Source organism: Coturnix japonica, chromosome 4 (genome assembly GCF_001577835.2).
Source record: "Coturnix japonica isolate 7356 chromosome 4, Coturnix japonica 2.1, whole genome shotgun sequence".
Lineage (NCBI taxonomy): Eukaryota > Metazoa > Chordata > Aves > Galliformes > Phasianidae > Coturnix > Coturnix japonica.
Window position 1 is genome coordinate 62,273,565 of NC_029519.1, and position 11,676 is coordinate 62,285,240.

The following is an 11,676-nucleotide window of genomic DNA, read 5'->3' on the forward strand; positions in this document are numbered from 1 at the left end:
CGTCCCCAGTTTTATAGCTCTTCTTAACCTTGTCATCAACCCTTTTTAGGCCTCACAGACTGCTGAAGCCACACAGTCAAGAAAGGGGGACAATCTCAAACACACAGGGCAGGAACTAAGACCCCTTGTTTAACACCCCTTGTGTGACAAAGCTGCTGAGCATTCCGTGTGGGTTAAACAGTGCTTTGCTCAATAAATGCACATCCAACCCATTCCACTTTGAACCATGGTGTTTAGATGTGCTCTTTGTTCTGATTCAAAGAGCTTCTGCAGAGTATTGAGCATAGCATTCAAATACAGAACTAAGGCAGAACACCTGAGAGTTGATGAATATGTGAAGTTTTGCCCAAATCTGCCCAAATAAATGAAATCTTTAGCACTTGAGAACTGGCTTTAGTTTTCTCACTCCCTGTTGTTATTCTTTAGTTTTTCCTCTTGTCTCTCTAGAAGGAAAAAACAACAATTATCATCAGTTTAACCAAACTAGTAACAGGAACGTTTTCATTTCCAGGAAGACTTAATCTTCTTAGCTCTCCAAATAAGTAACACTCCCCAAACCAACTGCAGCTCTAAGTGCCTGTATGGGAAACTGTTGATCACAGCCTGAACCTCTGATTGACCACCTGAGGCAAGCAATGAATCAGCTGCAGGAGCAGAAGTGAAGGTAGTTCAGCTGTGTTACCAGAAGGGATGAAGCCTGGCTCAACCTTTCATAGATCCCATTTAAGGGCTGACTGCCACTGAGGAAGGATCTCTTTCTCTGGAGATTGCTCCTCGTGGAGTTTACTGTGAGCATTTTCCATTTATTATAGATTATCTTTCCATCACAATAATCTTTCTTAACGAAACATCTGCTTAAACCTGTTTACCTATTGATTGTACAACTGTACAATTGTACAACTGTACAGTGCCAAACAGCAGTAAGTGGAAAAACCGTCCATAGCCAATGGCTTTTCCATCCCAGCACACAGCAAAGCAGGCACAGAAAGAGCAGGAAGCTGTAATCATACACTCAGCACTGCTAAAAGAAATACACAGAATGTCAACTCTCAACTCTTACTGGCAGTTACCTAAAGATTTAACATGCTGAACAAAAACAGGAACAATCCACAGGACATGACAACACATTTGAACAGCTCTGAACCACATCTGGCATCCTGTGGGGCAAACCTTTCTATCAAATGCCTGCAGAGAGATCAGTGAGCTGGATTTGTATACTCACAGGTGCTAGAGGTATCTTACCATGTGAAGTATTCCCAGAGGAAGTCAACCTTCCTGGCCATACAAATGACAGCCCACACACAACTGAGGGCCCCAAGACACTTCTATTTGGGAACAAAGCGGAGGTGCATAGTGGGCCTCGTTTACCAGCAGGCAGTGACAGTAACTCCCTTTTTTTCCTTACTCTCATTTTGCAAACCCCAAATACTGTTTTGCAACACAGATCTTCCTGCTGCCTTCCTCTAACCAATTTCAGTCCTACAGAGGCCACAGCATCCCTTCCATCAGCACTGAACGTGAACTCTGAATGGACTCCAAGATCCATGGGGGGCTTTTCCAACCTCTGAACACTACATTAACATCTATTTAACTTTATCACAACCATTCATTTTTGTTACAGTGAAACACTAATGAAAGCATCTCCTCTGTCACAGAAATGAAGTGAGCAACTTGGTACTGTTTGCCCAGAATTGAATACAAAATGAATAAAAAAGTCAGATCTGCTCTTTGAGTATGGTTCGCTAACTACAGAACCATACAAACGTGTGCATTAATCACAATCTCATTCTTTATTTGTTCACATTATGCTGGATCAATAATTTCCTGCTAGCGTGCTCTTAAGCACATTAATGGAGAACGTGCAAGCAAATAAAACAGAACACAATGTTGTTATACAGTATTTAAGACCACTATCAATCAAATTTATTAGCAGTGACACATAGCAAGAAAATACACAGTGGAATCTAATTTTGTCATTTTATTCACTGAAGCTCTGCTTATGATTACCCAGGTTAGGTCTGAGCAATTTTAAAAACCATGTTATTTTTTGCTTCAGTGCTCTTCCTTCCTTTGCCAGCTCTGTCATTGAGTTTAGAGTAACTGAAACCAGTACATTCATTAAATCCAAAGGGAACATGGGCAAGTCTTCAACATAGAATCCCCATGCAGCTCCCATCACCATAGATAAAATCCTGTTCAATGAACATCGATAAAAATAATGGCATATAAAAAACACTTTCAAGTTCTTTTGCAATAGAGATGAACATTTGTTGCAAGTAGGTGTATGAATGTCATAAAGCACAGAACCTGGTAAAGAATTAATGCTCAGAAAGTTAGAAAAAGAAAACAATACTTGTTTTCCAAAGAAAAGCAAAACACCAGAAAAACAATAACCATAATGCCAGGTGTGTTACCCTGGAGGTAGCAGTATTGAGACTCATTTAAAATAAATGTTTTTATCTGGAATTAAACACAAACCACGTTTTCCACTCTTCTGTGCTCCCCAACAACTGACATCTGTCCCTCCACAGCTGAAAGCAAATTTCGTCCTGTTACAAGGGAACCCTGGAATGTCTTCTCTATCTCAATGGTTACAACCACACCTGGAGATGCAGCATAGCAATGGACAGCCAAAGGAACACCACATGACCAAGAAAACACATGATGTAATCTACCACCAGGCTGCTACAAGATCAGTCCCTGCACCTGGATAATGAGAAGATCACTGCATAGGCTAAGGCTCATCTTTGTGGTAAAGGAACTTGAAAACACATTGTATCCCAACAGATCTCAAAAGTTGATGTGAACCTTAAAATGGTTTGCAAGATCCAAAGAAGTATTATTATAATAAATGACTTGACAAGTACACTGCCCATTGCTATCAAGTGGTCCCCAAGCTGCTGAACTGAACAGCTTCTGGAGCTCAGGCTCACAAACCCACAAATGCAGCCAAAAGGGTTAAACCAGTACAGCTTAACATAGCAGTTGGAATGCATTCCCATCAACCCTGCAGACCTTCAGTGGCCCATGGACAAGAGATAAGAATCAAATGCTCAGAAACATTTAGAAAGCTTGAGCTGGGGTACCTGCAACCTGACTTGCTCACTACGAGCAACTTATAAACTGTACAGTTCACCATCACTTTGTAGGAGTGTATATTTGTCCTGCTTCTCTAACTGATCTCTAAGCTATTCACTCTGCTTGCAAGTACAAAAGAGATGGATGCACAGAAACAACACAGGCCATCTTTGGGTTTTTATCCTGTTGATGATGAAAAGATTTGAAGAATGAAAACAAGAGTCTACATATTCCTTTGTACAACAGCTTTTAAATGAGAGAATAGATGGATTCTTCCCAGCTTAACCAGAGAGTGAAACCTACAGATAGCTTATAATGTCACACACGAATTCCTGAAATGTGTGACTCTTACCTCTATACCAATATGTGATTTACAGTCCAGGATAACACTTGGAGGTTAAGCCTGAATCCTCAGGCCGCAATTTCCACAGACATTTCTTAGCATTGCTAAGCGCATCCCCCACTTTTCTGTACTGCAACCCAACATCCCACCACACTTCAGTTCTGCAGTCCTACACATGGAAGAGAGTACAGTGAAGGCAGCACAGAAGACAGTTTGTATATCTCCTCATTTAACACCGTGATGACTCAATACAACAGAGGAGATGTGATCTCTGCCAAGAGATTGGACAACAAAAAATAAGCCTCTGTAGCACACAGACCTCACAGATATAAACAGTATTTACAGCATCACTGCCTTCTTCAGTAAATATAAAGTCACTCGATGCCTTCATGTTAAGTCTGCACATTTACTCAGACAAGCATATAAAGTGTTGTTTTTCTGTTATTATAATCCTAGTCATTCATCATCTCTAGGTTTAATCTTCCTCCAAGATTACTGAATCTAAGCATGAGACACAAAAAGGAAAGAGGAACAGACCAAGACAGGCAGAATTAAACACTCCTGCCCCCACTCAGCATTATAGATGTCACCTGAAGTTCTGATTGCTAACACACTTGGTTTCGTGGATAAAACTGCTCCAACACTATCACTAGCTACAGTCACACAGAATAAATACAAGAACACAGAGAGACATAAACTGCATTTGCCACAGTTTAACAAGAAATTCCCAAGGCAGCTTTAAGCCAGATAGGCCTTGTAAAGCTGGCAACACAGCTGCTGCAGCACAGCCCTTGGTCTCAGCCTTGTCATCGAAGCATGGCCATGCAGTAACACATTATGGTTTTACTCTGGAAGATGATTAAGTCCAAATATGTGAATCTGAGGGACTTTGGATGAAGCTTCACAAAAATAATACAGGTACAAACATCTACCTATATATACCACTGCTGCTTGTATTCTTTATTCATATTTCTTTATTGAACTCTTATGGACTAAGAACAAAAACGAGTCCTGAGATTGTTACAAGAGAAGATGAAGATTAATCTGAATTTCCAAAATATTCCTAGTCAGAATACAGGTCTGTCTAAACCTTGAAGCTGTCTCCAATGGATGCCACAAACAGGATGAAGAGCACAAAAGAATAACATGTAGTAAAGACTCCCTAAAAATATTGATTTAGTTTTCAGCACTTTATGACTGCATTTAGGTGTACCCACACAGACTTGAATTCCATTTTCCCTCCATCTCTTTACATCCATATGATCTTTTAGCATTCACAAATTCTACTGCAAGGATTTTCTCAGCCTTCTCACACATTTTATGGCCGGTCTCCTCCACTGTCACACATTGTATATTTGATGCACCTGGTTCCAAAATTGGAAGAGACAGTGAACAGTAACTCTTTGATTTCTTTATGCCACCCATAAGTCTTGGACAAACACTCCCTCAGCCATTTGTTTTCCATGCTGAAGATTCATGTTCTGAATATATTACCTTTATCTTTAAATACTTCACTCCCCAGTTTTTTTTGGGACAGTATCTTTTTTCCACAACAAAGAAGAAATCAGTTTCCTTGAACAGGCAGTATAAATGTCAAGCCTTGAACTCCATGGCAAACGGCTGTGTCCGTTCTTCTGCATAGAGAAAATAAACAGCCTGGTTTCTAAAAGAGATATTCAAAGTTACCCCAGTTGACTGGGAGCTGATAATAGATAGGGAACACACTTGAGACTTTTTTCCACATACTGAGTTTATTCTTGGCTACCCACCCAGTTTATCTTTACATTAGAGCCTGGACTTTAAAGCTTGCATTATGTATGAGATTCCAGATAAACTTACAGCATTAATTATTCCACAGAAAAGAAAACCCAGCATTAAGAATTCAATGCATTGTTTACATAATAATTATTATTATTACAAATCCCTTTCTTCCAGTAAGTTTGGGCATGACAACTGCATCACTTTGCCACTTTGAATCCTCACTCTCAACTTACAGCTTCACAGGTGTGCTCCTATTAATTGCAACAATTACAAAAACTCATTTTATCACATGAACTTTTGACTGGGATCCATTACAGAGTCCTTCTGCCTCTCCCACTGCATCTAGAATATCACGGTTTCAAAGTTCAGGGTGCTTTGTAAAAGCAATTTATTTGCTGAGGGCAAGCATAGGGTATTAAGCTTCTCACTTTACCACGAGACATCTTCCAGAACACTGTTAGTCTGAGAGGGTTAACAGAAATTAACACAGAGGGCTTTTGGTGTCATCAGCAGCAAACACATTCACGTACACCTAAGTACTAAGGTGTTGAACAAAGAGTTGATTATGGCACTACATTAATGATTGTGCTGTAAGATCATGCTTTTGTGCTAAGCAATGCATGAAGCAACCCAGCCATTCCTCTAGACAGCTTATAATTTAAGTATTAGAGAGGATGTAAAATTGCATAAGGGGATGGAGTGCACATTAGTGAAAGTCCGTAAAATGACCAGAGACAAAACAGTCACAGCCTGTTTCAGCAGCCACATAAATAACAGTTAAAAGCCCATCTTGCATAAACATCCAGGGCATGAAATATCCAGGGCGGATAGAAGAATCCCTTCTTAGTATTAAACTCAGGAAGAAGGGAATGGAAGAGAGGCCCCATGACCTGCCATGGAAGAAGTCCTGGCAATCTGGCTGACTGGATCTGTCAGAACAAATATTTAGCAGCAGAAAATGCTTAAAAAGAAAACCAAGATAATCATCATATTTGGTAATCCAAATGGTATCAGAAGCAAAAGGCACACCAAAGAGCAGAGAGACAAGTGGAGCTACGAGCTCATATAAGCAGTGACCAGAAAAAAAAAAGCTATGAAATTTAAAAACAAAAAAGCTAAGCTAGGAAAATGAGCTAAATAAGGGTTTAAAAAAAAAAAACACACAGGAAAAAAAAAAAAAAAAAGGCAATGCCACATAAGGATAAATTCCAGGAATCACCATGAACTTGCAAATACCCCAACTTTGTTCTGGCAGAGAGAAAAGGTCAGCTAAGTTTCAAGGTGCAGAGATGCAACCCTCTGAATACAGTGCACCCTGATAGGCTGTCTGCTCCTTCACTGCAGTGCTCCACCTGATCAGCCTGCAGTCATGGCCACCATTCATCAAGACAGAACACAGACTGCTTATACAAGCAGCCTCATCTGGGCTGCACTCCCTTATTAATAGGGATGAAGTCACTGGTAAAGCCCTCAGTTGAGCAACATCTCAACATGCTTCACAGGCTACTGAAATAATTTATTGTTACAGAATGGAAGACACAAAGACCTCAGAAGCACACCTATCCCACAGCTCCACTGGAAGGAGCTAACTCAGTACATTCATACCTACACAACATGTTCATCTGCAGCTAACCTGCTTTCCCAATGATAAGCACGCTCATAAAAAACACCATGATAAAAAAAATCCACATGAAAAACCTGTCCATCACCTTTGCCACTTTTTTCCACTCGATTCCTTTGGCCCGGTTTGCTTTATGGTCTCGAATACAATTAGCAATATACTCAATGTTTTTAATCAGCATTTTGTAACAGGAACAGCAGTTAACATTCTCCCTAACGTTTTCACCATGAACTCCAAAGCTTTTATTCAAATTTCCATTCAGATTTTCCTTAAGACCACCGTCATCATTTCTATTGGAAAGGTGACTCTTTCTGTCTCCCCCCCGACACACATCACCACCCTCTAACCCGCGTTCTTGTTCCTTCTCTCTTCGTGGACTTGTACAATTTTCACCCACATCATAAACAAAGAAAATTTTTGACATATAGTCCAAGATTACCACTCTGGCCCACTGTGGAACAGGCTTTGCTTCTGAGCCACAGTGATGGACGTTCATTATAATGATTGTCAGAGCAGTGGAGGCTGTGATCATGGTCATAGTTGCTATGTAATACTTGCCTGGAACACAAAATAAAACTATATTAAAGTTGCTATCCATACTTAAAGATTCAGTGCATAAACAGCAGTGTGACAAAGGGGCTGGAAAGGAGAGTGAGGGACAGTGTGAGAAAGCAGACCAAGGGTATGTCCTGTCTGCTTAGAGTGATAGACAGGTAAGGGAGGTACTCAAATACAGCAAGTCATAATGTGAGTGGGAGTTAATTCAGATTATAAAGTTAGCACAAATAAAAATACATACAAAGTAAATGTAAAGAGCTTCAGTTTAACTGTACAAATACCATGCATGATTCAAGCATTTTGCTAGTTTTTCTGTTGTATTTTTTAAACAAATGCAGCAACATCTATCTTCCCAAAAGCCATAAATGACACACAGTCTGACATACAGCCCTGATTTCAACATGCCATGTTTAAGGACAAAGCATATAAAGCTCACCTATCAAAGGTACGTTTTCAGAGGGAGGCATAATCTCCGCAACCATCAGCTGGAACACAGTCAGAGCAAGGAGAACTGTAACACCTAGAGACACTTTCTCTCCAGAGTCTGCGGGGAGATAGAATCCCAGTGGAGCGAGGAAAGAGATCAAAATGCAAGGAAGCAGAAGATTAAATATGTAGAAAGATGACTTCCTTTTCAAAATCAGCGTGAATGTTACGTCTGGATAAGGCTCAGAGCAACAGCCGTAAGTGATTACATTCTTAACCGCTGGCATGCCATGAATCTCCCATTCCACGTCTTCTACAAAGTCAGAAAGGTCACCACTATCAAGAGTATTGATGATGTCTACCTGATTACCATTATAGGTCCAGGAACCAAATGTAAGGTTGCACTGCTGGCTGTCAAAAGGAAAATAAGATACATCCACCACACATGAGCTTTTTGTGATAGCAGGTGCATCCCAAGTGATTTTTCCATCATATCTCAACACAACATTAGTATTCACAGGCTCTGAAAAGTCATCATCAGCCCTAAAAGACAGAAAAGCAACAGTCAGGGCTGATACGTGGCAAATTAGTGCATGGGTTGGGGAGACCTGGAGGGAGGATCCTGGCTTCACAGCATTAAAAGCGTGCTTCTGAAAACATGTTATTTATTCATATTGATTTTTACTAGAGACTTATTACCTACTATATTATTTACAAGTACCAGTTCCCATTAGTGCCAAACATCAGTGCGACTAAATTATACTGTATTTCTTGGCCTTCTTCAATCAGGACACAGTGAAGCACCACATTCATTCAAAAATTATCATAATCTACTGTTCATTACTGGCAAGGGACATCATAGAAGATATGGAGCCTTTGCATACCACTTTTCTGTAGGCACCAACTTCCAGAGCTCTTCAGCAGCATCTGCAGAAAGCATTTAAGACTGACAGTGTTCAAAACTCAGTTCAACCAAGAAATTTACAACAGCTCTGCTGTGTAGCTGGATCAATTGTCAGACTATCTTATCTATGGCTTTAGGGATAATAAATATTAGGACAACAAACATATTCCCTGCTAAGGTAAAATGAAGTTCAGGCTCCATGAGTCATTTCTCCTTATACCCCCTTCCTTACAGCCACTCACTCACTTGTTGTAGAGTACAATATCTGGCCTCCAGACCAAATTGCTTGGAATTCTGATAGAATCCAATCCATCGTATTTCTCCTTATCCCATTTGAGGTATGCATCATACCAGCTTTGTCGAATCCATAAGTAAGCTGTCAAAATTTGGTTCCTTTCATCCTGCGCAGAAAATACAAAAATATTTCTTGCTGAAGGTGAAAAAAGCACATTCTAGATGCTGACAGCATTTGTTGTACAGCTTTGAAATAGTGCCCAAAGCAGGTCACAGCACTTCCTACACAGGTACACACATACAGTCTATGGGGAGCTTCTCTACTCAATCCTTCTCTTGTTCAAACCTTCCTCTCAAAAGGAGGATTCATCCCCCTGCACCCTCCCTGGTTTTAAATACAGTTACCTAAGGTTCTTATATCTCTAAAAAGTTCCTTTTTCCAGGGTCAGAATAACAACAGATCTAGCTTAACACTCTCTGAAAGCTTGAGGTCTTGAAGTTGTAATTCACAAGTCAGGAGTGATTTTCCTTTTCCCTTCCAGACAAATATTCTTTTGCCTTAGAAGGTATCTGTCTGAACCAAGTTTATAAGAAGTTACTGGAAGCTAAAATAGGCGGGTTTAAGGAGAAATTAATTGCTTCTTAGAAAAACCATTCCCTCTTTCTATTTAGTACCAAAGTTGCCCATAAGCTGCAATACAAACACTTAACTGATAATACAAAAAAAAAAGCCTTAACAATTCAGCAGCTGTAAGTTTGTAGACACATAATGGAAGTTGTACAATTGCAATCAGATAAGACTCTATTAAGAACTGCAGAACATGACCCTTGTGAGGAATCATTACTGAAGCCGTCACAGCAATATGCAATCTGCTTTCCTACTTCAAACGAGTTAGCGGTTGGTACACTCCTGCACATTTGTAGAAAAATAGAATTGTATTTTTACTCACCATGTCTTTAATTTGGGACAATGTTATCTGAAGGGTAACATTCAGCACTTTATCTGTGTCTTCCACTGGTCTTAGAGCATTTGAGTAGTCTTCAAACAGTTCATTGAACAGCATCTGAGCATATTTCCCTTTGGCTGATTCTACAGCTAGATAATAGATTTCTTTAGTATATCAGATTAAGCACTGAGCAATATCAGAAGCCATCCCCTTCCAATAGCTTCAGATAGTATTTGCTATATTTATCATTCACATACTGTAGACTATAATTTAGTGCAGAAACAGAGCAAACTTGATAAAGTTATTCAAATAAACACAGCATTCACCTGTAGTAAATGAACAGCTAGCCCCAGCTTTCCACACCTACTTGAAAAAAAAAAAAAAAAAAATCTCCGTATCCAGAGATCCTTGCCATTTTTGAAAGTAAATATCATGTTTATCTCACTCCTCTCTTTCATAGTCATGGAGATTACTGACTTACACACATATACCAAGCTAAAATTACAAGCAAAGCCCGAAGTCAAACCTGCTCCCAAGCTAATAACTTGTGACATCTCCCTAAACACAGCCCTGATGGATTCATGATTCTTTTAGAATTTACTTTCCCACACACACACACCTTTTTTTCTTTTTTAAAGAAGCACTTGGAAATGTTCCAAGCTGCTTTTCTTCACAGTTTAACAATTACACAAAACACAAACACATCCTTGGACCAACACATTTCCCAGAACATATATTTAGAGCTGTTTCTTACTATCTGCTTACCACGGATAATGCACTAAAACTTCATGTCTTAAACACTGAACAGTTCTGTAATACTTTACGCATCACAGTTTCACAAGACAGGGCCTCTATCTTTAGATTCATGCATTTTTTGGAAGCAAAGGACAAGGACAGTGACATTCACAAGGCTTGTACCAATGCCAGCTGGCAGAAGGTAGGAAGCAAGCGTTCTGGAACGCACTGCTCTTTGGTGACTCACAGCCACTTCCTGGGCTAACCAGAGTTCAAAGGAAAACTACTTGATTAAAAAGAAATCTTAACAAAAGCTTCATAAGGAGCGTTTAGATCTGATTATACACAATCCTTCATTTTGTCGATACATCAGTGAGACCAAAAATAAACACCAAAAAACCACACAGATGAAGGGGGCTTCTAGAGCTCAGCCAAATACGACACATCAGAATTCCATCTCCTAGATGAGTAGAATAAACCTCAATGCAATATTTAGCTACCAAGAAGTGTTTTCTCACCTTGAAGCATCATGGCTGTGAACAGCAACCAGAGAGAGACATAAAAGGATGACAGGTTATTTCTCTTCATTTCTGGACCTTAAATAAAACTGTTCACCCAGAAGCATGACAATTTTTATCACCATCCAAAACGGTATCAAAAGATGAGTTACTGTGGCACTGAAGTACAGCTAGAAGCAACTCAGTCCTCTTGCAGCTGTCAGTGTCCTGGAGCGATGGCCTCTGATCCTGCAATGCCTGGGGCTCTGCAGAACCCTCCCTCTCTCCGTAACCTGAGAGCTGCCTCCTTGAAGCTAACACTGTGCAAGACAACAAACGGATGGGATATCAGTAGGAAAACTGTATTCCATTGCTTTACTCCCTACAAACATAAGATTATGTTTCTGCACAGATCAGACACTTTTCATTTCTCCAGTGAGTCAAGATTTACTGGCCTTATACTGGTACAACTTGAGGCCATTCCCTCTAGTCCTGTTACACATTAGTTACATAGGAGAAGAGGCTGATCCCCACCTTGCCAGTCTCAGGCAGCTGTAGAGGGCAATAATGTC

At 40.0% G+C, this 11,676-nt stretch overlaps 1 protein-coding gene across 3 annotated transcripts; it reads right to left on the reverse strand.

The window, feature by feature from the left end:
- Positions 1-5,152: 5,152 nt before the first annotated feature.
- Positions 5,153-11,369, reverse strand: CHRNA9 (cholinergic receptor nicotinic alpha 9 subunit). Of its 3 annotated transcripts, none has more exons than XM_015862463.2 (5): positions 11,126-11,369; positions 9,876-10,015; positions 8,938-9,092; positions 7,798-8,330; positions 5,153-7,361 (listed from the first exon to the last, which is right to left on the reverse strand). In XM_015862463.2, the coding sequence occupies exons 1-5, from the start codon at positions 11,193-11,195 to the stop codon at positions 6,811-6,813; spliced, it is 1,449 nt and encodes a 482-aa protein (XP_015717949.1). In that variant the 5' UTR covers positions 11,196-11,369; the 3' UTR covers positions 5,153-6,810. The 3 variants fall into 3 exon arrangements, with proteins under 3 accessions (XP_015717949.1, XP_015717948.1, XP_015717950.1); XM_015862462.2 differs by having other exon boundaries at positions 9,876-10,021; XM_015862464.1 differs by lacking the exon at positions 11,126-11,369 and adding an exon at positions 10,638-11,110 and having other exon boundaries at positions 9,876-10,021.
- Positions 11,370-11,676: the final 307 nt, after the last annotated feature.